At 43.8% G+C, this 22,453-nt stretch overlaps 1 protein-coding gene across 2 annotated transcripts in view; it reads left to right on the top strand.

The window, feature by feature from the left end:
• CLIC5 (chloride intracellular channel 5) overlaps positions 1-22,453 on the top strand; it is a 70,302-nt gene that overhangs the window by 36,681 nt on the left and 11,168 nt on the right. For both annotated transcript variants that reach the window (XM_042832593.1, XM_042832594.1), the window contains exons 2-4: positions 1,405-1,514; positions 1,855-1,980; positions 3,310-3,416. In XM_042832593.1, the coding sequence (XP_042688527.1) occupies positions 1,405-1,514; positions 1,855-1,980; positions 3,310-3,416 (343 nt within the window). The remainder of the gene's footprint in view (positions 1-1,404; positions 1,515-1,854; positions 1,981-3,309; positions 3,417-22,453) is intronic.

Consider the following 22,453-nt stretch of genomic DNA (forward strand, 5'->3'; position numbering starts at 1 on the left):
GCTGAGCCACGTATCTCTAGAGTTGGACAGCTAGGAACTGAATCTGAACCCAGAGAAAAGCTCTTTACCTAGCCTGGAACCCCACCAGGAGCTATCTCCAAGACTTGAATCCACACCATCTCCACAGTTTGGTAGATGGGAAATTTGGAATTTGTTTTTAAACACAGGATTATCAGAAGCTGTGTTGAAGATGTGAGGAAGATGCACGATGCCTGCCAGAAAATCTTTCAGCTGAACTTTTCATATGCAAGTTGTAGCAAATGGACACATCCCAAAGTGTTTCTTGTTGTGCTGTATTTCAATAAACTGTGGTAATTAGAAGTGATTCCTTCTGTAAGACTGAGAAATGCTACCTCACAGCTTGAATATTAAAAAGATAAAATTTGTGAAAGCAAACAGAGTAATGTGATATTTTCTCCAGAGGAAAAGGCCATGTGTTTTTCTGCCTGTTTCATCAGCCATTTTCAGACACACACTGTGTACATAAAGTGCAGTTATGCAACCCACATGGGTCAACAAAGGGAGGTTGGTTGCTTCACCAGGATCATAAGAATCTCTCAAACACAATGGTACCACAAATTAAAACGGAAATCTATCAAAACCATTATCGTCCTGAAAGCTTTGGCCACAAGTGTAATTACTGCAGAGGGATGTTGTCCTTGGACACAGCTTTGGCGCAGTTCTGCTAGTGTTATTTGTAGCCCTCTATGGCTCAAAGTCAGAGCTTGCATGGCTAAGGACCATAAATTTTTAGAGGCAAGAAACAGGCTATTTCCTCAGTGCTAACACTAGCAGTTTTTTATTGTTTTGTAGTGGTTTGTAGGCAGCTCATTAGGTCTAGAGATAGGAACAGACTGAATGCGGTGGCTGAAGTCTGCCTTGAACTTTGGAAGGATTCAGACACAGATTTCTGTCTGGATCCAGTTGTTTGTGTCTGAGGCTCTTGCTTTACTGGACGTGAACAAGAACGATCAAATGTTAGGAGTGTTGGGATTTAAATCCAGTTCCAGAAGTCTCCTGCATTGATGTGCAGTCCACAGACTTAAGCAGAAGACCTACCCTGAGTTCCCTAGCATGCAGCAGGCAGTCCTGTAGGATGAAAGTAAGTGAAGGTACGTTCGACATACAGTGCAAAGAAAAATGCAGTCTTCTGTTGCTCGCCATAAGCAAGGGTCACAACTTCTGCCCCCAGGAGAAGCACCAGGTTACTTTCTCAAGCTCCAGATAAAGGTGGAGTCCCGGAGTAACTCTGCCATTGACCTGAAGATGAACTACATAAAATAACAGGCACTGTACATTAGTTTTGAGCAAGTTACTTCTTTTCCAATACCCGATTTTCCATCTTGAGAGAGATGAGCAGTGAACATGTTTGGACAGTATTTTTCCTCTCTCTCTTTCCCTCAGGCCGGTATAGATGGGGAAAGCATTGGGAACTGCCCGTTCTCCCAGCGTCTCTTCATGATCCTCTGGCTCAAAGGAGTTGTGTTCAACGTCACCACTGTTGACCTGAAAAGGTAAAAATTGCTTGGTTTTATTGAAAATAGTTACATGATCCCATGTTTTCCCGATAGAAAGGCCCCAGTAAGTTCAATCAGATTGATATCTGGCCTAGAGAGTTTGTGGTGCACAACAAAATAGTTGGGATTCAGGTTTGTTATTCCTTTTTTCACTTGTGGAATGTTTTTATATTAAACAGAGTGTTCTGGGGTATTTTAAAAGCATCCTCACCACAAACTGCTGAAGAAAAAGAAGGGCAAGCAACTGATTTTGCATGATTTTGCATGAACTGTGAATATCTGTGTGGCTGCCTGACCATAGAGATTAAGGAATTCGTGACCTTTCTTCTCTGTGCAGAAAGCCAGCTGATCTACACAACCTGGCTCCCGGAACTCACCCACCTTTCTTAACTTTTAATGGAGAAGTCAAGACAGATGTTAACAAGATTGAGGAATTCTTGGAAGAGATTCTTGCACCTCCAAAGTAAGAACTTGAGGGTTTTTCAGTCAATATTCCATTTCCTAGGAATGAAAGTTGTCCAAAGAGGAGTTCCTAAAAAGCACTCGGTCCTGCAACCTTTACTTACAGGAGTAATATTTATTTATGAAACTTGTTGGCTTCTGTGAGATGACTTCCATGTGTGAAAGTTGCTTGTGTGACTAATAACTGCAGAATGTTTTCTCTGAACACATTTCAGGATGCCATTGTATACAGAATTAAGGAGATGAATACGAAAAAAAAAAAATCATAGGGGTCTGGTGTCCACATTTTATAGAGCTAAAAATAACTTGGACTGGATGCAGAACATTGCCACACACAAAATCTGTGCCAGGAAAAGCATTTTGCTGTGAAAAACTGAAGGGTTCTGAGCTCTTCCAACAAAAAGGTTGGAAGAGGAACGGATCACAGAACACGAGGAGCTCTGGAGGCAGAGAAGTGCTCATTAGTCTCATCAAGAAATGACAAGAACCCATGACTAGAAGTTATAACCATACTAATTCAGATTAGAAACAGGGCACAGATATTTCGGTATGAATGAATAACCACTGGAACAAACTACTGGGGAAAGTGTCGGATTGGATTCACCAGACACGCCTCAGTTAGTCAAGCGTTTCGACTTCATACAAGGATGGTGTAGAAAAAGATTGTTGGCTTGTGTTTTGGACCTTAAGATCTATGAATCAATGAAAATTGGCTCAGTTCCTTACGGAGTGTTTTACCTCTGACTGAACCAGCATCTGTGGGCCAGTCCTGAGGCAAGCAACCAGGTATTTAATTTTCTATATGCTAGTCCAAGATCACCAAAACCAGTAGGAGTCGTTAGTTTGCATTGATCTTTCAGATCAGTGTATTCCTTTGCACCACAAAATAACAACTCAGAGACTGAAAACATTATGTTCCTTCACATGGGTGATGTTAACACGCCTTGCTGTTACATCCTGGCATGCATTTTCTGTGCAGGGAGTTAGACATGACTGCTGCTCATAACAGAGAGAGCTGGTTGCCAACCTCCCCTGCACTTTTCTGGAAATTTATGCTTCCTTTTGATTCAAGGCCACTATATGTTGGATCGTGGTCACGTAAAGCATCAGTGTAACTACTTCTGTCATGAAGCCATCCCTGTGCAGCTATCCAAACCTCTGCCTTGACAGACACAGATACTGCGAAGAAGGTCTTGCCAGGCTGTTGTTTTGAGATAAATGATAGTGTTAATTGCAGGGCTTTTTTTTTCTTCTTTTTTTTCCTTTCTTCCTGTAAGTAGAATTTGTAATCATCACGATGCTGCTGGTAATAAGATGTTTCTCCTTTCAGGTATCCCAAGCTGGCTGCTAAGCACCGGGAATCAAACACTGCTGGAATTGATATCTTCTCCAAATTTTCTGCTTACATCAAAAATACCAAGCAGCAGGACAATGCTGGTGAGTAGGATTGTTACCAAATGCGCCAGGAAGATTTACTGTTTAAAAGATGAATAATTTTACTATTTACCCCTTGTTTTATTGTAAGCTGTGTTCATACGACTTCAAGTGCTGCTGCTGGTCAGTCTCAGGTGGTAAATTCAATGGACTCAACTCACATGTCCACAGTTGGATTAACTACATCTACACTAGTAAATAAAATAGGTCAGGCACAGCTCCTGCCTGTAGCAGCCAAGCTGCACCAGTAATCCTGTATTCCATTCTGGATGGGTCTGGTGACTTGTACTACCTTCTCTACTCTATCCAGGCACTGTTCAGGATGCTAGTTGGTTGGCCCATGGTGCTGCAAGAGACAGTACTAAAAGCTTAGCAACCAGTGACTCAGGAATGAAAGGAGAGAGCAAGCCGTGCCTCTTGACCTGCATGATTTCGTAGATGTAGCCATTGACACCAGATTCTCATCCCGCATTCGGTGATGTTATGGTAGTGTAGCTAATTTGCTCATATAAACAGAATGTAATTGAATGAAAGAAGTGGCTTTGAGAAATGTAATTGCACTCTGCATGCTCCTGACTTTCCTCACATCTGCGTCAAAAGAAATAACCACGGAAGCTGGATGCCATGCATATTTACACGCATCCTACACTCGCTTCTTAATGAAATTGCTTTTCTTCTCCACATTCCTTTCTCCTCAGAGGCACAACTTCAGCCAGTCTCAGTTCCCATTGCTCCATGACAGAGAATGGATTGACACAGTCATATCCCTGGAGATAGTCTAGCCGGATACTTGCAGCCACTCACTGTTCATCTCACCTCGTTTTACTAATTTCACAGAGACCTAAGGCATGCTAATTACCATTCAGAGAGGAGTAGATTTGCAGGTTCCAGCTCTGCCCCAGCTTTCATTTGTGCACTTATATTTCATTGCCTGGGGCTGCCTCGTGAGATGAAGATGGGGAACGGGTGATTTATGCCAGATTACAATCTGCTCCTTAATATTTTTTTGGTATTAACAAAGAAAGTAATTATAACACTTCACTTCTTAGAGATGCTAAAAGCTTTTTTTATGTGTGTGTGTGTCTAACACCAATGGGATGCTCAGCTAACCACTGTAGGAAGGCTTGTAAAAAGAAGATAAATTAAGAGTCAGCCTAAATTGATGCTACACTGAAAATAAAATATCTTGGCCATCCAAAAGGAATCTTTATGATCTGCGGTGCAACCGTAAGTCTTCAATTCAGCTGCTCTGTTCTTTGCACTCGAAAACTGTCATGGGTGTTTGCCCACATGTAGAATCCTGGCATGGTGGTTCTCAGTGGCTCTGCGATGTGCAGATCCTGCTCCGATGTAGGCTGGCAGCTCCCACTGGTATTTAATGGCTGTGACACCGGGACATCTCTGAGCTCAGCTTTCCTCTTTGAAGTGGAGAAATGCTTCATTTCCTTCAGCTGAAGTGCCAGAGCACCAGGACAGAGCAAAGATGAGCAGAGTACTGCCCTATTCTTTGTAGCACCACGGGCCTCAGGGAGCTTGGGGCTGTGAGAACACTTACAACATGGGGGAATCAGACCTCAGCTATAGTAAGGTCTTTGACTTTCAGTTTTCAAGAGCTGGGTGAGAATAGTGTTTGTCTTACCTTGGGGACGTTTTCATTGAAGGATCAGTTCCTCTGATCCTTCTTTGGAGAATGCCCCTTTCCTTATCTCCATGTGAGTAGTTAAGGTCTAAAAGGAACAGATTGCTGCTTGTAGCTATCATGCATTTCCTATACACACCAGCTCTCAGTTCAAGGTGGTGGCACATGCCTCACAGCCGTGCTCTATGTTGAGCCCAAGCTGCAGGTGACTCAAGCTCTTGGGTTAAGCTGGAAATTCACACCTCTATCCGGGTCATCAGTTGCAAAGGATCGAAGTACAAGAACAGAAAAACACTTGTTCACAGAACCAAAACGGAATGGGGAACCTTTATCATTGCATCCAAAGTAAATGTCGTTGCTTTTGCTTGGGAGTAGGAGGGTGCTGGATACCAAGTTGCCTGAGTCACAAAGCGTCAGGTTGTTTAAATGATATTCTGTGAACCTGGAGGTCAGGGAGGTGGATTCACCAGTGTGGGATATCAGGCTGGGAATTTGTAGCATCCAGCGATCTCTAGCTGTGAGAACTCGTGTTAGCTGTAGTTGTGTTCCTCATGGCACACTGGGTTAGGAGAGGTCATTAGGTCTATGTAACATGAGCTATTGTGGAAAAATGTTGTGAACTGGTTGGAATCATTAATGAGATTTATGCAGTGGAAGAACACTGGATGTGAGAGTTAATGGCAGCCCAGTGCACATCCAAGATACCCCCCAAATGGTGTTTCTCCTAGAAGGGTTTACAGCTGCAGTCATGCAGCAGATCAGACACCAAGTAGCACTGTCCCTTGGCTGAGTTATGGCAGTGGGGTGGTGAGGAGGCACTGGCTGTAGAGTCTGTATCCTTTAAGTACTGGAATGACTTTTTTTCCCCTGAAAGTAGAAATGTTATGAAAAAAACCCAAGATTTGTAATACCTTTGTTTAGTTTTTTGAATTCTGGCGTGTAAGTGAGCAAACACAATGATTCACACATCCGTTTGTTTCTAAGATTGTGATACCCTCTGCTGGCAAGTATATGAATACTTAAAGCAAGAAGCTTTGCAGTCAAAGCTGAGACATCCCCTGGACAAAATAGCTTTCCTTCTGACCAGGTGCTTTTCTCTTTCAAGTGCACTATTGTCAAAAGAGAAGCATTCAGAGTAATCTATTGATTTTGACAATGTTTTCATGGAAAGTTTTGTGTTTTTTCTGGATGAGGTAAAATTATTTAGAATTCTTCAGCATTATGAGAATAACAGTGCATTTTTTTTTTTTGTTGGATTCGTGAAGTACTTAATTAGCCACATGCCATTATGTTTCATACCTGGCACAGAAGCAGGTGATAACCTTCTTGGGTAAGTCTGCATGGCAATATGGTATTGATCACGTTCCGTTTACTTACTGAAGGTATTTGGCAGCCAGGCTGCCCTGTTTTAATAGTTCCCTGAATTTCTGATGCTTTTTTTCCATCTTTGTTTTGCTCACATTTCTGCCTTATAATATAAAAACGTTGAAAGGTTTGGAACGGGCTGGCTAGGGCTGTAAGCCCAGAAGCAAACATGCTCATGCCATATCAAAGTCCCACCACTTTTAAGCTTCTTGAAAGGGAATGAATTGATTCCAGATCCTCAGGATGTGGCAAGCTGTGTTTAAAAAAAGTGCGTGCATTTATTATTTCAAGTCACTTCAATTACAACTGGCTTGATTCCTTCCACCCCCCATGTCACTCGATAATTTTATAACAGGCCTCTCTGAAGGAGCGACGGTCTCATCGTAGGCATAGATCCACATCTGGCTTAGATAGCACAACCGGGTTATTCGGCCCTCCAACCCCAGCACCAGACTTTGCTGCTTGGAACACTGAGAAGTTCTTATGCACCTCATGGCTGCCGCAAAGAGCCCTTGGAACAAAGCAGTGACAGTCCTCTTTGGTGATCTCCTGGATCCTCATCCACAGGTTTAGGTTGCTCAGGCTTGTGGGACTCAGCTGAGAGTTTTGGGTTGCTTTGTGCTTAATATCTCAAAGACCTTGACTGGGCACAAGGATGGAAACCAGAGCCCTGGGAGTTTACTTTGGTTCCTTTTGTTGATGCTGAGCAAAGCACTCCAGCTCTGTATCAAAACCAGAGCAGTAACAGTTTATCTATTCATTGGAGGAGGATGCATTTCAATTGATCGGAATGCTGCGTACAAATTCAGTACCCGCTCGTGACTTCTTTTGCTGCGTACTGCAAACCAAGGGGACAGCCCATAGCCACCACCCCTTCACCGTTCCGCCTAAAACCCTAAGTTCTCTGGCTCGCAGAATGAGCCCTTTGATTTCATTTATGAGTTTAAAAAGTTGTTCTTGAATGGAGTTCTTAGGAGGCACCAGCCCCGTGTGGGTGGGCGCATTCATTAGCGGCATGGAAGGAGGTTTCTCTGTAGGGCTCTTCAGAAGGCACGAGGCCTGGAGACCACCAGCACGGTCCCACGCGCAGGAATTTCCAACGTCTGACCAGAGGCCTCCGCTTGTCTGGTTTGGATTTACATCAAGAGCATTTAAATCATTAACTTACACGTGATTAAACGCTGTTCACCTCTTTCAGTAGCCGCATCACGCTGCGGTTCGGCGCGTGAGATGGGAAGTACCTCTCCATGCACTGCATCTGTGTGTGTGCAGCAGGTATGCACCCATGGGCAGGCTGGGATTGAAGCTGGTCTTCACCACTGTGAAGCTGCTCTGACTATACAGGATTCCTCCTGCTGAGCAGAGAGCCAGGCCCACAGTCTGGGTACGTGCACCCATCGAGGTGTACCTGGAAACCATGCTGAAATTAGCAGGAAAACAGCAGGTTAAAAAAATCTACGTAGGATAAAGGATGCTGCAGTAATAGATCTGTGGTGCAGGTCCTTTGTGGAATTGGAGCTGATGTGCTCAGATCCTTGGTGTGGTTTCATGGGTCCTTGATGCTGCGGTCATCCCAATGAGCACAGACTGCTCTACTCAACATCCACATCCAGAGGGGAGAAAACAGCTTTCCCCGAAGCTTCCTCTTGCTCAGTGGGAGAGGTCAGACTGGAACCATGACACAGCTTATCCCAACCCTAAAATCCTCCCGTCTCTTTCTGGGCCTAAAAGCTTCGCCCTCTGCTCAGCAAAGCTCTTGGCACAGCTCCTGTTGGCTTTAGTGGAGCAAAGTTAAAAAGCAGTGTGAATGCACTGAATGGATGAGGAGTTTCCTTTGACAGGAATTCGGGATTGGACTCTAATTCAGGAGCAATGTTAATGCTTTACGATTTTTGCATAGTTTTCCAAGGTGCCACAGAAATATATAGGTATAAATGCGTGTCGTGTCTGTGTATCAAATTGCCATTCAGTTTTTTCCTTCTTCCTCTTTAGTTGCAGAATTTCCCTTTTCCACCACAAAACCCCACACCTGTCCAAACCCAGCATGAGCCATAATTTGTCCCATACTGAGATAACATTAAGTTTTCTCTGCCGTGCAACCAGGAAGGACTAGAAATAGCTGTAAAAATCATTTTGAAGAAAAGGAGTTGCTTTGTGATGGGCTTTCTAGCTGCGGAGTGTCTTGGGATGACAGATCTTCAACTGTGGCATTTTGAAACACAAAAAAGCTATTTTAGAGCATTTTAAACAAGTCTTTATGGCTCCCTCAGAGCCGAGTACTGTCGGGCTCATGGCAGCTGAAGTGCCTGGCAGCTTTACAAAACCAGGCCTAATATAAAAAATACCTAGTCTTAGAACATATGTAAGATAGGTTTTCTGCAACATTTGTGGCACATAAAACACCAAATACGTGTTGTCGAGCATGATATAAAGATTTTATTGCCACTCATTTGGGATGACCCATATAACTCACTCATGATATGTTAATAAAACTGCTCTCCACTCTATTTATAAAAACACACATATAAGGTTCACTCAAAAAATGGTGATAGCTGTGTGCGAACTTGTTAAGCAGAGCAGGGAGCTGTACTCATCGTCCACCCTCAGTTGCTTCATCGCCACTTTGCCCCATAATTAAAGACCTAAAATGCTCTAAAATGCTCAGAAACAGCATTTTGCACAAGTTTGCAGAGAAATAACTTTTTGAAAACCTCCCTCAGAATGTTTCTGGCTGGAGGCCCAGACCCATCCATCTTCTGCCTGGTGCCAGGGACAGGTTTCAGGGCTGATATCTTCTGACCTGCCACAGCCAGGAGCTGGAATTGTATGCCATTGGAGAGAAAAACGGCAGGGGAGATTCAGGCTGGATATGAGGAAGTATTACTTTTCAGAAAGGGTGGTCAGGCACTGGAATGGATGCCCAGGGAGGTGGTGGAGTCACCGAGCCTGGGGGTGTTCAAGGAAAGACTGGATGCTGTGTTGAGGGACATGGTTTAGTGGGAGCTATTGGGAATAGGTGAACGGTTGGACTGGATGAGCTTTTAGGTCTTTTCCAACCTTGGTGATTCTATGATTCTATTAATTCTTTTCTAAAATGATGATAACCATTGTCTTAACCTCAGAAGTATGTACCTTACTAGGGAAATTTCTGAACTTTCCCATTGTTTAGGTTTTTTTTTTATTTTTTTTTTCCTTCTCAGGCCTTGTAACTTAATTTTGCTAATTAAGGCACGAAGATTTGCTGATGGAAGTGTGAAAAATACTAATTGAAATCAGTAGAACATGCAAGCTCTCTGTAAGTCCGGATGTGGTCAGACTGCAGGAGCTCCAAGGCAGCACGTGGTGCTCCTGCGCGGCACGCTGAGGTGCAGCTGCTCCAGGAACAGTGCATATTCACCATCAATGCACCCACAGTCATAACTCTGACAAGTCTGTGTCTGCAAGCCAGTGTTGCTTTGGAACCATAGCATGCCATACGGGGGGAGGAAAAAAAAATAGAAATGTATATTTATAGACAGAATATGCAAAGCCCTAAAAACCAGTTGACACCATGCTCTCGAGTCAGTGACTGTAACGATGCTCTCAAACAAGGGCACCGTCTGAGGCCTTTGCTGAACCAGGGCCTACGCACACAGGCCAGGCCTAGGCTGAAATCCTTGCAAGGGGAACAGAAGTTGGCAGACGCTCTCCTTGAAGAAGGAACGATTTCCCCTGTGTGTTTGAAGACTCCTCCAAGTGCTGCTGGCTTCCCTGGGATGCTTTGTTCTGCTTCCCAGCCCAGCTCTCGCTCACACACAGGAGCAGTAGCACAGCTGGAAGTGGATTAGAGCAAGCTGGCAGCAGCAGTCCTGGGAGGAATTAAGCGCCTTGCTGCTGGGATGGGAGGCCTAAATGACATTATTACTTAGGATTTGGTTTTAACTTTGTTGCTCTGCTGTTTCGCATGGGTGGGTAACTCCACTGGTTGCAACACACTTGGTGCATCTTAAGCGCGTGTCAGGACTGATGATGTTAAGGCCTAACTCAGTGGAACATCCGGATCTTACATGAGCAAACTGCAGGGCAGCTGAACTAGGTGGCCTTTGAATGTCCCGGGCACCTGAAAAGATTCTTTGATTTAAGCACCCAAGGGGTCCTACTGTCCCAAGAAGGCTGTCCCCTTCTTCTATTTAGCACTGGTAGAGTGAGCTATCCCATGGCACAGCCCAGGGACTGGCTCTTTATTTGCACTGAAGTCCATTTTCAAAACAGAGAGACTTCAAAGGGCAAAGCATTTGTCCAGAATCTGTTTTTCCCAAAACACATTTTTTTGTTTTATCCATGCAAATGTTCTTAATAAAATAATTGGGAAGAGAAGAATGAGACATAACTGAAAACCAGTGCTGCTAATTTTCTTTATTAGAGAGGATCTTAAATAATTGACAGTTAGCTTGAAAACAGTGCTGGGAAAAAGGTGACAACGAGAATTAGAGACACAATTATTTTCTAAATCTCCCAATTTTGCTGATTGCAGAAAAAAATATCAAAATTTCAGAGAGCTTGAGTCTGCAAGAAGCTTTGGGTGCAAAGCACAGCCCTGTCAGCTTTACTTATTCAGCAAATATGCTACTGTTTTAGTCCTGTAGAGGGTAAGTTACTCTTTTAGTCCTGTAGAGGGTGAGTTCTTTTGCATTTAAGCAGAGAACAGGAGAAACTGAAATGTCTTTTACTGCCCAGTGCCCCTCTAAGGAGGGAATGTATTGAGTGAGAGGGGCTCAGCTGATGGCAATAGCCGGTCTGTATTCTGCACTGCAGAAGGAGGATCCTTACTGACACAGCCAATCAAAACTGAAAGAAACTGCATGTTAACATTGAGTCAAGATGCCCTGAAAATTTCAGGAAGGCATCTGGTCAGCAGTGCTTTCTGCACTACTTCAAGCCATTGGCCTGCCTAATCCAACTGTTCTAGCAGAGAAAGACCAGACAGCAATGGATAAGCTATGGACAGCTATGGATAAGCCCCTACCGATTTGTTTTATGTTGTGGGAAGAGATATTGTGATCTCTGCAAACGTGTCAGGTCTTGAGATATGTGGTTTAATTACAGTTACTGTCTCAGCAAACTTTCTGTGTTGTTGAGGGTAGTATTGGCAGTGCACCTCATTCCTTTTCCAAATCATCAGAGGCGATACCGGGGATTGAAAAGCACATGGGCTGCGACCTGTCCTTGCAGCTGTATCCCCCCTTGGCTCAGTTTCTGACAGTTCTGCCAGAACTGTATTAAAATTTACCTTTTCCTGGTCCCTTTATAAATATCCTAAGAAGCAAGCATGCCCCTCTCCCTCCTTGTTTGTTCTCTGAACGCTCCATTGCTTTGGCAATGTGGAAACTGCAATTTGTCCAGCTTCCAGCATTTGGACCTCTCCATGCCTTTGTCATCAAGGCTGAATTGCTCCTCACACCTTGCAGATGTTTTATCCATAGGTGAGGAGCTGCACACATGAGCCTCTTAGCCTTCTCTCCCATAAACTGAACAAATAAACTTTTCAAGCCTGATATTCTGAGGCTTGTTTCCCGGCCCTTGAGCACGACATTATTGTTCTCCTTTGGCCTCTCTCTTGGGAATTTCCAAAGCCTTTTTTAACAGGGGACTCCAGAACTGGGAGAAATGTTCTTAATGTATCGTCACATCAGGGCTATTGCAACAGAGGAAGTATGACCTTCCTGCTACTGCTTGGGTTTTTTAATGCATCCAAACATAATTATAACCCTTTTGGCTGATGCTTCTATTAGAATGCTGAAGTCAAGGCATAATTACGATGATCCCTAAGTCATTTGATGCGGCTTAAAACCAAAAATCTCAAAGGCAGAGAAACAGTGGATAACAATTACAACTTAGGTCATTTGTAAATCTCATTGTTTCTTCTTTTTTTTTTTTTTTTTTGATTTTTAATTCCCTCCCATGTCTTCACTTGCCGTTTAAGTGGAAGAACTTGAAGTCAATAGAGTGCAATTGGGATGATTCTGTTGTCTGAAAAGCTGACTTCATTTCCGTGATGATGTCTAGCGTTGGAATGAATTGGTGTTAACTGTTTCTCTTTGCTCAGGCACAGAACACCAGGGGTCCCCACCGCACTGTCTCTGAGCCCAGTGGCACTCACCGTGTGCTAACTTTGCTCTTATTTCAAAGCAGAAGCATGCAGTTTGTTTTGCTTTGTCAGTCCCCAAATCATCAGTTTGTTCTTTGCAAATAAAACAAAACCGTACACGCGGAGTAAACATGTAGCAGCTTGGCAATGGAGATACAGGAATGCTAATCTCACACTCCAATGGTACGGCTTAATATTGTGCAGGGCTTTCATTTTTTTTTATTATTATTACATTTTTTTTCAGGGTTTTGATGCAAATCAGCTGCTGTTTGTCTGCGGTTGTGTCAGGGACATCTGCGCTAGACTAGAGCAGTAGTGGTCAAGATGAGGCCCCTAAGGACAGAGAAAAGACGTCTGTCACCTGTGTGCTGCTGCAGAGTTCCGATGATTTGTGAAATGCAGGCAAAGTGCTGGGGCACTGGTAGGCCACTAGTTTTACATTCGGTTGCTTCCTGCCCTCAGGTCACTGTGGCTCCTAGGAGAGTTGGAAATAAGCCTTGCATTTGGTGTCATTCTGACACCTGGGTTTTCTTCTTAGAGAACTGCATTTGAGGGTGTTTCAGTTTCACTCTTTGTGATGAAGTTACAAGTATTGCATTTATTTCTTGCCTCCACTAAAAAACAGACAAAGAAGGAAGGAAGAAAATTGTTATTTAGCCTGAAATTAGAACCAAATCAAAACAAACTTTCTAGATGCTATGAATGGTTTAATTTTCTTCTTAAAGTCATTATAGATACACCTGTTTCACTAGGTTTGATTTGGGAGTTGGATAGATGATATCACAAAATAGGATACCTCTTTTTGTAACAGACAATTTCCCTCTGACCTGAAACAAATGCCCATGGCTGGCACATTACTGCTTCTACCAATGTAAACTATCTGTCATCCCTATTTTGCCTGTAGGAAGTTGACAGAGCATTTAAATCATTTATGGAAGGTCAAGTAGAATTATCTTGGGAAGAAAAGAATTGGACTTGCATCTCCTAAACCCAGGTGACCCCAGACCTGTGGATCATTGTGTTTGAGTGAGGGAAAGTTACCTGAGGAATCCCAGAATGGCTTGGGCTGGAGGAAACCTTACCGATCAAACCTTATCAAAGTTTTTGGCTCAGTCTCTCTGGGATGAAATTTGACAGGTCTGTCAAAGTATCCCAGAGTTTGGGACCAAGCTCTATTTGGTCAATCCACATGACTGAGCTTTTGTAAACAGTGGGGAAGGGAAGGGAAGGGAAGGGAAGGGGAAGGGGAACATATCACCTAAGTCTGTTTGTCTAAAAGTTGCACATAGGTCATTCAATTTTCTCGCCCTGTTCTCTGATCTATGAAAAGGTACGTAAATCTACCTCCAAAGGAAAGTTTTATTTACCTTAAAGTACAAACTGAAACTGGAAGAACTTCCCTTAGAGTTGCCCATCTTTTATCAATATCTATAATGGAGCCTTGGACAACCAGGTTGGACTAGATACCTAACATTTAAATAGCCAAAGTTAGACAGGATGAGTCCTCCTTGTAAGTAACTTGATAGATTTTCAGTGTGTCTGCTGAGATTGCTTTGGTTATCTAACTGCTGTATGTCCCTCTGAGAACTGGCTGCAGTGCTCGAGGGGTTTAGCAACTCCTTTTCTCTCTGTGAAAATGCACAGAGCATATGCACCAATGTTTCTTGAAAATATATGCTTATTTATGTTTGGTTATTCTCTGTGTACACAACTAGAGATTCATTCAGTCAGTGAAAGCAGACAGATTGCAGCTTTTCAGTGTTGTTGCATAAGCATTTACCTTTATTGTGAAAGCACAATCAGGTCTCTGTTCAAGTGAATATTGAATAATTTATCTTTAATTAATCTTTAATAGCAGAGGTGATTCACTCCAGAACTCCCTTTGGCTTGGAGTTGGGTATCTGAATGGTTGGATGCATGGGAGCCACACCTCCCTTCTTTTTGTAGGGACTAACCATCATTTGCCCCTCCATACAGACTCTCCTTAGAGCCGGGGATCTTACAAGGCAGAAATACGCCTGGAAGTTGGATGTTGCACTGCTGCAATTGGCAATATACTTTCACACCTTTGGGGTGTGAAGCCTGAGTATCTAATAAAAAAGGGGGAATGTTACCCTACATCACTTAGGTGAACTGTGGAGATATATTTAAAGGGTGGGGTTCATCTCTCCTGACTTCACCTTCCTGACTGGTAGGTGTCTAGCCTGAGCTTGTCCTTTTGGTTTCACCTATAGTTCATGCTGTGGGAAGGGCACGTGTGCAGCCAGCTTCCATTGGGGGTCTCTGGCAGTGAGAAGGAGCTGCCTTCCTGAGATGCTCAGTGTCTCTGAGCAGGAGAAGCCCATACAACCAGCAGAGAAAAGACACCTGTCTTTTAAATGGCTGAGCAGAGGCATTCAAGGCAGCACTCTGGTCTCAAGGGTTGTATCAAAATCACGAATGGGTCAGTATGTAATACAGGGGCAGTAACACGTACTGCAGTTACAGCTCTGCTGCATGAGAAGGATTAATCTATTCAGATTAAAGTTATGGTACTCTGTTGAGCCTGCTTAAAAAAGTGAGCAGGATGTAGAAAAACAGAGTGAAAATATGGATCCTTGGTCTTTAATCAGACTGGCAGACTACTAGAATGACATTATTTTCTTACCTTAAATTGCAGTTTCTTAGCTGGTTTCCTTCTACCAGAAAACAGTATTGGGTCTCATATAATATCAAACTCTGTGAATCTGGAAGTGATCAGGAAAGGTGGTTTGTTTTTCTAAAGTGGAAATAAATCTCAGATTGTTTGTGTGAGACTGCGAATATTTATGTACTGTTCCCCCTCTTCCCTCATTGCATATTTCACCAAGTTCATTTGCGTGTGTTATGGGATAAATCTTACTGGAGGGCAATGGAAGAAAGCAGTAAAAAGGGAAAGCAGCCGTTAGCTGTCTAGGGCAGCAGTAGCAACTGTTGCTTGGTTTTGTGCATGGATTGCTGTTGGTTGAACTTGCTGGGCTTGATGATTCAGAAACGAGCGGTCCTACTAATTGTGTGTGTGATACTGAGGTCAGACAGTGGTTTCAGTTGGTACACCAAAGCCATTGTGTTGCTGCACTTTGGTGACTTTAGATTCTTGCCACATGCTTGAAGAGGGCTGTATCTATCTTCCTTTGGCTTGGAAAAATGTTTTGTGATAAAATGTTGACGTGAGAAAAAAATAGCAGGGGTGTCCTGAATGATGGGCAAATTTCAAGGGTTATCAAAATTTTAAAAGTCGTGTGAAAACAGAATCACAGAATCACAGAATAGGTCAGGTTGGAAAAGACCTTCAAGATCATCGAGTGCAACCACAACCACAGCCCAACCATCCTACCCTAATTCTAACAGCCCTCTGCTAAATCATGGCCCTGAACGGTTGAGTATCTTAAGTGTGACTTAACCAAGTAACCTAAACACTTCTTTTCTTATATGTTTGTTTGGAAAGTTTATGTTATTTTGCTTTAGGGTAGTTCTAAAGATGTAAACATTTTTGTTCTCTTTTATCTTAAATAGTTTTAAAACACAATTTGACCAAGGAATCAATTACTCCTATTGCTTTTATTATGCGCTCCATGCTTTGCATAGAATCCCAGCATGGCCTGAGTATCAAAGGCCCACAGCGCTCCTCCAGTCCCAACCCCTGCTGTGTGCAGGTCGCCAACCAGCAGCCCAGGCTGCCCAGAGCCACATCCAGCCTGGCCTTGAATGCCTGCAGGGATGGGGCATCCACAGCCTCCTTGGGCAGCCTGTGCCAGTGCCTCACCACCCTCTGGGTGGGCACCTCTTCTTACATCAAGAACAGTCCTCATCCTGCAGATGGTGCCACTCAGACACATAGAACAGGATGAATCTCAACTTGCTTTAGGTATTTAAGATCTGAGTAGCCAGTTTGCCTAGTCTCTAAGGAGTCTTCTCAAAAAAAAGTGAGGCTCCTCTGGTAGTTCAGCTTTTCCTAGGGTACTATTTTAGGATGGAACGGTCTGCCTTCCGGTGTCTCTTTCAGGCCACAGAGATTGGTGTTTATGTGCTTTGTTTGCTTTGCTGTGTCTGCTCATCCCAGTGTGAAACAAGGAAGGAAATATTTGAGTTCAAGGAAGGGGAAGAAGAGTCCTTGTCTGACCTCTGTAAACGCTGTGGGTGTGGACAGTCTGAATCAGTTTTACTTTTTCCAAACCATTTTTCTTTTACTACTTTCTAGTTACTTTCCACTTTGCTTCAGCCTTATTTGACCCATAGGAAACAGATGGAAACGACCTCCAATGCTGGGAGTTTTATGGCCAGTATTATGCAGGAGGTCAGATGAACTGATTTTGGCTTTAAAAGCTTCTGGAGAAATCCTAACCCCACTGAAGTCAACAGCATAACTTCAGTATGGCCAGAATTTCACTCTAAATACCTACTAATGAATCTTAGAATCTGGCCCTTGACTTGCAGGGTCTCTCCATGCATTACATTTTCCAATGTTTTGTTCTGTTGTGGTATAAATGTTTCAAGACAGAATGATTTCTCTTTGTCCCTGGGAAATAGTGGCTCAGGCTAATAGTTTAAGGAAGTTTTTGCTTGAAGAGTTGAATAACAGAGCCAAAATCTTGTCTTGGTTGAACTGGAGTAAATATGGAATAGCTTGCTGACAATGTGGAGTTACTCCTCTTTTATGTCAGCGTAGCTGAGAGCACCATTTTGCCGATCATTAGCTTTTGTTACATTATTTGTATTTCTGTGCATGTCACGATTTGTTAATCTCATTGTTCAACATCAAGTAACCTTATGCTGAAAACAGAGCGTCACTATGAATTAGGTAACACTGGCTAAACTGAGCCTCACCCCATGCAATTGACAGATGGTAATACATTCATTAAGTGTCCTGTGGTTGCTTTGTGATTGGAAAGTGTTATTTTTTTGGCTTCTAACTCAGAATTCTTAAGGAAAGTTGTATAAAGGTATAGTTTTGAGTAGGGAAGGGATGTCACAAAGAACTTGTGAGTTATTTTTACTGATATTATTTGTTCATTGTTGGTGGGGGGACACAACAGGCTGTGATTGATGTAAGTTGTCTTTGCCTAAATAGCCCAGGACACAGCTGTGAAGCCTGAGAGAGATGATTGCACCATGGATTTTAAATATATATGGATAGAACTTGTTGGAATTTGAGGTTATCTTTATATTAAATATATCAGTATGGAGGGAGGCAAAATAGTTCTGGTGCATTTGTGCTCAGTGATTTCTCTGGACAGTTTGTGTGAGTTCAGACTTCTGCAGATCTTGCATTGAAAACCTGATGACAGCAGTCCTCATACAGGGCTGGGCCACATTTGGGTTCTCTAAGTTCATACTGCAAGTCTGCAGGGTGGGAAAGCAATTGGAGGTGGAAATTTCAAAAGCAGCACAGAGCAACATTCTCAGGCATAGTTCCACTTGGTGTTGTAATACTGAATACTCCACCCTGACATTACCAGCACAATGCGAGGCTATTAGATGCTTCAGGAAAAGTTCTCCATACAACTGACTTCAGGTCATGCAAACCAAGTGCAGTAGAGAAGATACCTCTGGATACAGAGGAAGCTCAGTGTGTTTAATTCAAAACAGTTCATTTAATTTATACACTGTAGGGAAGATTAATCCCAGTGACTGACGTGCAGTTGAGCTCCTGCTCGTATCAACAAACCTGTTATTTAATGATGTTACCATGAGGATAAGTTATAAAGGGCAATAGCTGTGTAGCAACTTTCAAACTTTATTATGTGTACTATATTGGCAAAAGGAAAATTGCACCTTTTAGTAGGTCGCATCTTTTTAAATGTCTTCCTTCAGTCTGTTGTTGTGTGTGGTATTCACAATGTCCCAGTGAGAGCCTGCTGCTCCCTGTGTTCTCAACAGAGGCAACATGCCAAGTCATCCAGATTTTCACAAAATAGCCATGCTGTGGGAGGTTCAGAGGTGATACGAGGTGGTGATCTGTGACAGCCAGCACAGCTTCACTGCAGCTTCAAGACCATGGCTTCACCAAGGAGACTGTACTTGACCAGTCTGATGGCCTTCTGTGTTGAAGTGATGACATCAGTGGATAAAGGGAGGACGCTGTCATCTATGTGGACTTGTGCAAGGCTTTGGGTGTGATCCTGCACCACATCTTTATCTCTAAATTGGAGAGAGACGGATTTGAAAGATGGACTGTTCAGTGGATAAAGAATTGATTGAATGTTTGTAGCCAGAGAGCTGCTGTCAATGGCTCTATGTCCAGGTGGAGGCTGGTGATGATCAGTGTCCCCAAGGAGTCTGCCTTGGGACCAGTAGTCTTCAACATCTTTATCAGTGACATAGACAGTGGGATTGAGTGTACTTTCAGCAACTTCCTTGATGACACCAAATTCAGTGGAGCAGCTGACACAAAAGAAGGGAGGGATGTCATCCAGAGGGACCTGGAGATGCTCTAAAAGTGATCACAAGAGAATCTAAGGGACTGGGGTTGAGAATCACAGATGCAAGTACAGACTGAGAAGAACTCATAGAGAGCAGCACTGCAGAGAAGGACTTGGGGGTCTTGATGGATAAAAAAGCTGAGCGTGAGCCAGCAGTGTGACCTTGCAGCTCAGAATGCTGTTGTTGTCCTGGGCTGCATCAGCAGAGGGTGGCATCAGGTTGGGGGGACAACGGGGAGGGCTGTCCCCTGTGCTCTGCCCCTTGTCAGGCTGCAGTGCTGCATCCAGGCCTGGGGCTCCCAGCACAGGAGGGATGTGGGGCTGTGGGAGCAGGGCCAGAGGGGGGCCAGGAGGGTGCTGAGAGCAGCTCTGTATGGAGAAAGGCTGAGGGAGCTGGGGGTGTTCAGCCTGGAGAAGGGAAGGCTGTGGGGAGACCTCACTGCGGCCTTCCAGTGATGAGGAGCTCATCAGCAGGAGGGGGAGTGATGTTTTACAGTCTGATAGTGATAGGACAGCATGGAATGGCTTTAGACTAAAAAACTATACAAGGGAGAAATTTAGGACACATTAGACAGAAATTTTTTACTGAGAGGGTGGTGAGCCTCATTGATGCCCAGAGCTGTGGTGCCCCATTTCTGGAGGTGCCTGAGGCCATGGATGGACCCTGGGCAGCCTGAGCTGGGGGCACCCAGCCCATGGCAGGGGGTGGGACTGCGTGATCTTTTAAGGTCCTCTCCAACCCAAGCCATTCATAGTTTTGTGAAGAGCTTCTTCTGCTTGGTTTGATCTCAATATGAACCCAGACAACAGGTCACTCAGCAAGGGTTCCAGAACCTTCAGAGATGTAGGTTTTTCTAAGAATGTTGTTTCTCAGTCTCTGCTCATACTTTTTTTACTGTTAATGGATTTTCTTAAACATTGAACAGATAAGAGAGCAAATGAGAGCTAATTTTTTAAGGTGTTTACCCATGGTTTCAGCTTTCTGTGGTGATCTGCTAAAATTATTTATGAAAAGGGAAATAGTCCAATAGGAAAGCCATACAGATTACTCTGTGCTCCACTGGTGGGATTTTATCTGGGAGACCTGGTTTGATCACCTCGAAAAGGCATTTGAAGCTCAGCCTTCCACTTCCCATAAAAATTGTCTCCCTACAACGTTGTTAAAAGTACAATTCTTCTCCCACTTATTTATTTTTCTAAACATGATTTTAAAAGATGTAGGCCTTGTACACCTAAGCTCTATATGAAATTATAATTTTAGGTTGTTCGTTCTCTTGACTTTTCAGAATTCCATCACTGACCAATTGGAAGAAAGACAGCTCTCCCTTATTCACTGCTCCTCTCTTTCCTAGTTGTTCTGGGAGCTTCACCAGTACCGGAGGAGTATTAATTAATCAGGGTCTGAACTGATGATCAGAGTCTGAGGTGGTCCCACCTTATAGTGACTTCAGTGGGAGATCTTGGGATCCCATGGGCCCAACAGAGCCTGGAGTTAGGTCTCAGACATGTTGAACCCTGCACATATGCTTATTTCTGGCCTAAAGCAGTTGCATGCAAGCGCCAAATGAATTCAGATAGATGTTTTTCCCACTGTCACACACAGGCTCCACTCCAGGCATTGTTTTTGAGACAACCATGACGCACTTTGGTGTATCAGTGAGAAAAGAAAACAACACATCCCTAATAAGTTCCAGAAAAACTTACATAAATGCGTGTCACCTGCTGCTCCTGGCTTTGTAAACACGTGCAGCTGAGCCATGGGATGGCGCAGGGCAGCTCGTGTCGCGCTTCCACCGGGAACATTGCACGGATCCCTCAAAGAGCTGTAGGTCTCACTGGGTAAATGGGATGCTGGAAAATAGTCAGCGTTAAGCCAATTTTCTAAAATCCAAATGGGCAAAATTGGATTAAATCACAGTAATTTGATTCCATTGTCTCTAAATGAATTCGTTGCAAGAGGATATAGCGTGGGGCTGACCGAGAGACAGAGAGCTCTCCATTCAGCAGGTGTGATGGGTCAAACCAAGGAGAGATTGCTAACCTTCCAAGCGTTGCCACGTGGGGTAGCATTGCGCAGCAGGAAATCACCGCCCTTCGGCAGAAGCCGTGTGGCAGAGCACAGCTGCAGATGATTAAAGGCACCACTGCCGGGATCTGACAGCAGAAAGTCAGTGTCAAAATTCAATTTAAATTGATTAAATAAGGGATGGCAACGCTTTTGTTTTATGGATGGCAGCACTTCAGTCGCTTTAGTTGCTCTGCTTTCAGAAATAAAATTCTTTCCCTCCCCGCTCCGTTTGCTGGGATGTTTTCAGTTGGATCGCAGTCACTCCTCCAGTCAATCAATTAAGCCAGGATTTGCCACTGTGTCTGAGAGTCAGCCACAACAGAGCTGCTACGGTTCCCTGGTGCTTGGCTAAGAGGCTTCAGAGGGAGCGAGGCATCAGGTGGCTTAATCCGTCCTCCACCACTGGCACAAGGCTTAGTGGATGTCAGGGCTGCAGAGAAGTCACGTTCCGTGGAGCTCGGCTCCTGCTCTTTCCGTGGCCCTGTGCACACCGCCCATCCCTCCCTGCCAGCAGCACAGCAGAGCCAGCAGAGCTGCAGGTGCCAGAGCTGTCCTGGATGATCGCTGCTGCCTGTTGAAGCTCAAGCTGTGCTCCATGAATGCATTTATCTCCCGAGGCTTTGTAGTGTAGTGCCACGCCACGTGAGTCACCTGACGCACTGAGCAGTCTCCCTGAAGTTAAATGGCAATAAGTTACTCAGAGATAAAAGATCTTACAGGATTAGGCCTTAAACGCTGACTCCAGGCCAGATCTGCAGCAGGTATAAATCACTGCAGGTAATTTTCACCAGCTGAAATTCTGGCCCGCAGCCCGTGAGTCATGTTGTTATTTTTTCACATTGTAAATTCTCGCTGTTTCTTATTTATATTGCTTTAGCACTGTGAGGCACTTGTCAGGGGCCGGGACCACATCGTGCTTGTCCCCCTTCAGAGATGCAAAAGATCCTTCTTGCCCTGGAGGCTCTGCAGTTCAAATAACATGCAAATGTGTGCACAGTCATCCAGTTTTCTATAAGTACATTGTTGGAATCACATTTTTCTACTAACCTGCAGGTAAAGTGTAAGAACGCAAAGTCTGTGCCCCAGGTCGATGTTTTCAAGTAAAAACTTTGCTCTTTGCTTTGCGTCATATCTAAGCGGAATTTTACATCTTCAGTTCCTTGAAGCCAGCAGCAGTGTGGGACAAGGTCTTTCACAGTTGAAGGCCCAAGACTTATCTCCACTGTGGCACTCCATCTGAGACATATCAGAATGAGAATCTGCACCTAAATGAACCTGAAGTAAGAAGAATCTTAACAGTCCCTGAATATCTCGCCTGTTTTGAGTAGCTTTGATTTTTGATTTTGTTACATTGCTTTTGTTTAATAGCCATTGACAGTGAATGTTTCTAAATTCTTTCTG

The sequence above is a fragment of the Centrocercus urophasianus genome, unplaced genomic scaffold (assembly GCF_019232065.1).
Source record: "Centrocercus urophasianus isolate 14NV4802_14NV808 unplaced genomic scaffold, USGS_Curo_1.0 seq_39, whole genome shotgun sequence".
Classification (NCBI taxonomy): Eukaryota; Metazoa; Chordata; class Aves; order Galliformes; family Phasianidae; genus Centrocercus; species Centrocercus urophasianus.